General features: G+C 35.4%; 1 protein-coding gene across 1 annotated transcript in view; it reads left to right on the forward strand.

The window, feature by feature from the left end:
* LOC105004419 (E3 ubiquitin-protein ligase RNF180-like) overlaps positions 1–4,262 on the forward strand; it is a 5,554-nt gene extending 1,292 nt beyond the window's left edge. Inside the window, exon 2 of the mRNA XM_010862034.1 lies at positions 4,160–4,262. Coding sequence (XP_010860336.1) covers positions 4,160–4,262 — 103 coding nt within the window. The remainder of the gene's footprint in view (positions 1–4,159) is intronic.
* The last annotated feature ends 446 nt before the right edge of the window (positions 4,263–4,708 follow it).

Below are 4,708 nucleotides of genomic sequence, written 5' to 3' on the forward strand. Positions count from 1 at the left end.
TCCATCAAGTCCGTGATGCCATCCAGCCATCTCATCCTCTGTCGTCCCCTTCTCCTCCTGCCCCCAATCCCTCCCAGCATCAGAGTCTTTTCCAGTGAGTCAACTCTTCACATGAAGTGGCCAAAGTACTGGAGCTTCAGCCTCAGCATCATTCCTTCCAAAGAAATCCCAGGGCTGATCTTGAGAATGGACTGGTTGGATCTCCTTGCAGTCCAAGGGACTCTCGGGAGTCTTCTCCAACACCACAGTTCAAAAGCATCAATTCTTCAGTGCTCAGCCTTCTTCACAGTCCAACTCTTACATCCATACATGACCACAAGAAAAACCATAGCCTTGACTAGACGAACCTTTGTTGGCAAAGTAATGTCTCTGCTTTTGAATATGCTATCTAGGTTGGTCATAACTTTCCTTCCAAGGAGTAGGTGTCTTTTGATTTCATGGCTGCGGTCACCATCTGTAGTGATTTTGGAGCCCAGAAAAATAAAGTCTGACACTGTTTCCACTGTTTCCCCATCTATTTCCCATGCAGTGATGGGACCGGATGCCATGATCTTCGTTTTCTGAATGTTGAGCTTTAAGCCAACTTTTTCACTCTCCACTTTCACTTTCATCAAGAGGCTTTTGAGTTCCTCTCATAGTATTCCTTTATTATCCTTTTAGTTTCTGTTGGTTCTGTAATGATATTCCCCTTTCAATCCTGATAATGGCAATTTGTGTCTCTTCTCTCTTCTGTTTCTTTTAGTTTTGCTAAAGTTTTGTCAATTTTGTTGGTCTTTTGAACCAGCTTTTGATTTCCATTATTTTCCTCTTTTATTTGCTATTTTCAAAGTCATTTATTTTTGGTCTTATTTTTACCTTCATTTTGCTTGCTTTGAATTTATTTTCCCTTCTTTTATAAGATATTTTTTATGGGAGAAACTTAAGTTATTGATTGGAAATCCTTTTTTTCCCCTCATCTATGCTTTTATTGTTATAAATTTCCCCTTAGTTTCTGCATTAGCTACATCCCATGACTTTTATGTTGTATTTTTTCATCAGTTCAAACTGTTGTCTAGTTTCCTTTGAGATTCCATTGGGCAACCTAGTTTAAGTGGCTAGTATAATCACGAAGAGACTGAAATATTAGCATTTTGAGGAAATTTAAAAACTTCATCATGTGGAAAAGTTATTTCTTCCTCTGGATTGAAAAATGTAAAACTGTCACTAGTATAGCTGTGTAATATTTTTAAATAATTCTATTTAAACATTTTGTTCTACTGTGTTAACATCTTAACTTTGGGTTTATTTAATATAAATAAAAGAAAGCTATTGTGAATGAGTTTACTTTACATTTATATGGAATGTTGTGTATGAGAATATAAAATATTTGACCAGTATTATGCTTTTTAATAAATCACTGAATGATTATATTAAAAAAAAAAAAAAAGAGTTAAACACAACTGAAGCAACTGAGCATGCACCCATATAAATCTACACCTTCATATACCTTTGTTATGTAAAAAAAAAACCCTACATTTTAATTATTCAGATTGCATTGTTTTTATTTTCTCTAGATTTTTTTTCTCAAATTCACCTATTAAAAATATTTCATTAAACATCCTAGAAGTGGAGTTTAATATTTGATAGGACAAGTTTCTTCACTTTAAACATTTTAATTTTTTTTTTTCCCCAGTGAACTTTGTAGCCATTTTGTTCTAGGATCAACCATCAGGTTTTCAGACTGAGAACTGCTTGCTTCATCATGAGTGGATCCATTTTGCATGATACCACATCAACGAAGACTATGAGACTGACCAAATACCATTGTGATAATTTTAAGTAAAAATTTACAGTCAGAGATACAGGAATATCCAACATTCTTTGATCATCAGATTCTCTTTCTATTATAAATCATTTGTTTTTAAAGAGAAATTTCATTTAATTAATCAAACTTCATTAACCTCATTCTCTCTTCCTAAATATCCAACATGAGAAGATTAATTATAATAGAAAAATTTCCTAGTGATCAGAGAATCAGGTGATAAAATAAATAACCCAAATGTGTAACTGAATCAGAGTTACCCCAATGCAATCTTTACACAATATACATGATCTTGGCAATGGAACCAGAGTGTGTGGGGTGTGTGGAACAGAATACACTGGGCAGTACATTGTAAGGTGCTCAGTTGTTCAGTTGTATCTGACTCTTCACAAACCATGGACTGTGGCCTGGAACGGTCCTCTGTCTATAGGATATCCCAGGCAAGAATAGTGGAGGGTGTTGCCATCTCCTGTTCCAGGGATCTTCCAATCCAGGTCAAACCCGCATCTCTTGCATCTCTTACATTGGCATGCAGATTTTTTACCACTGCACCCACCTGGGAAGGCTAGACAGGATTTGGATGGGCATTAATGATAGGAACTGCAATAAGTCACTCTTTTTAATCCACACTTACTTGCCTAATGAGTCCCTTTCCGACGGACTTTTTCACCACACAGCACAGTCTTGCTATTCCAGGGGGATTTTTCTCTCTGCATAACTCTGGTCACATAAGATTTACTTCCTTTCTACTCAAGGATGAGTGGCAGCATCAGCATTACTTAGAAGCTTGTTATGAACACCAGGTCCCAGTCCCCATCCTGATAATATTGAACTCAAATATGCATCCCATCAGGTGACTTGTGTACACGTTAAAGTTTGAGAAACACTGACTAGTCTGTAGTGAATGTATTATATAGTTTGACATTCATAACAATAATCACACGACCTACTTGCAGCTTCATAGGAATGCCTCACAGTGGTTTCCATGTTATGACAATTCTAAGTACCATATTATGTGCATTTTAATGACTATAAATAGCAGTACCTCTTACTACAGAGTCAAAATGCAAATGAGCTATCTGTACCCAACAGTGAGTCTTAACACCAGTTACCCATGCAATTAATGGTATAAGGACACCGTCTATAGTCCCTGCTGAAAAGTATGAGGAACATTCACTCAAACTTGTTTCATGATTGTAAATATCTCTTTTTTTCTTATTTCTGCTAAAAATAATTTAAGACGGATCTTTCATTTTGCATTTCTTGTCAAGTTTCTGAAGTTGTCATATTCCATCATACAGCTTCCCTAAACTTGGCGTGACTAATCCAACATGTGTCACAACACTGACTTCAATTTTAATAAGTTCTTAAGTTCTTTAAAAAAAGAAAAGAATGGCTAAAGAAAGCAAGCCTTCCAGGAGGAAGAAATGACATGATTCTTAAACAAGGTCTTGCTACAATAAACTCTGTGTTATTTAGTGGATCAGAGAGTCTGAAATTCTGCCAAATAATTCCACATATCTCTAATTCACTTCGTTGACTTTCAGAAATGCTAACAACTATTAACTAGACTTTCACAGTATGTCAATCTTTTCAAGTGAGGAAAATAGAAGGAAAGTGTTCTGAATGTGTTCTTTCCCTAGGGATGACTATAGAATGTTTATTGACCATTTATGTCATTAATCACTTTTTATTCCAAGTAAGTAACTTCTTCTATGATGTATGAATTAAAAGTCAAGATTATTTAAGAGTATTCAGGGAGGGAAAAAAAGAAAATAAATGCCTAGCAGTGGTCTTTAATTGCAAAGCAAAACACATGTTTCAAAATGTTCACGGAATATAGACACCATAGATTCTTTGCAGAAACATAGGTCCATAAAGCAAACATTTTCTCAAACCCTACACTTTGAACTGCCAAAACAAAAACAGCCAGAGAAAAACTTACTTGTTTTTTGTTTGTTTTACTATTTTCAAAATCCAGCTTTAAATGGAAACCTCTATGTAATTCCAAGGACTTAACTGTAACATCATGACAGGGCTTTGGAATAGAAAGTAGACAGTGTCCTGGCGGGAAAAAAATATTTTTACATAAATTCCTTCATATCAAGGAACTTATCTAAACCATTTTTGTCAAATTCCATTGTATCTAGCATAGGGATTTGTACACAATAAATTTTTAAGTAATAATTTGTTGCAGGAAGAGGGGAAAAAAGGAAAGATATGAAGGAATGAGGGGAAAGGGCAGTTAAAATGTCTTATTGAATAAATGTGAGTGCTCCTGTACAGTTAGAGAGTCATTCCTACTTCTTATATCCATCCTATGTTACAGATGCCATAGACTTTCTCAGTTGTTCGCAGACAATACAAACTCTCTACAGAGACCAAACTGGCTTGCAGAATTATGGGAAAGTTTATTGACATCATGAAACTCATTGACCTTATTTTACAGAACAACAATTGAAAAGAAATATCTCCAATCCACTCAAAGGAGCTAAGTTATAAGAAGATTTACATAGAGATGAAGATCATGCTGTCAGCACACTACACAAACCTTCCAGTTCTGCAGTGTGACCTTTCATTTCCTCCCTCTCCCATCAGTCAGGACATGATCACTGGATACAGAATGGACCTGGCTACAAATGTGAATCATGCTCTGATTGCAAGGATGTTTGTTCTGAAGGTCTCACCTGATATCTCATCTTCTTTTGATGTGTTCTTAGCATTTTTATTTCATGGAACATTACTATTAAGGCTGTGAATATCTTCAGAAAGTTTTGGTAACTTTCATCCCATTAGAACTAAGAAGAATTATACCAGCTTCTCCTCTATACCCAGGATGAATAGTTGAATGAATGATAAAACAACAGAAGTGAATACCACATTTTAAATAATTAAGAAAAAAAGGGT

This window comes from Bison bison, unplaced genomic scaffold, assembly GCF_000754665.1.
Source record: "Bison bison bison isolate TAMUID 2011002044 unplaced genomic scaffold, Bison_UMD1.0 scf7180017864474, whole genome shotgun sequence".
Taxonomy (NCBI): Eukaryota; Metazoa; Chordata; class Mammalia; order Artiodactyla; family Bovidae; genus Bison; species Bison bison.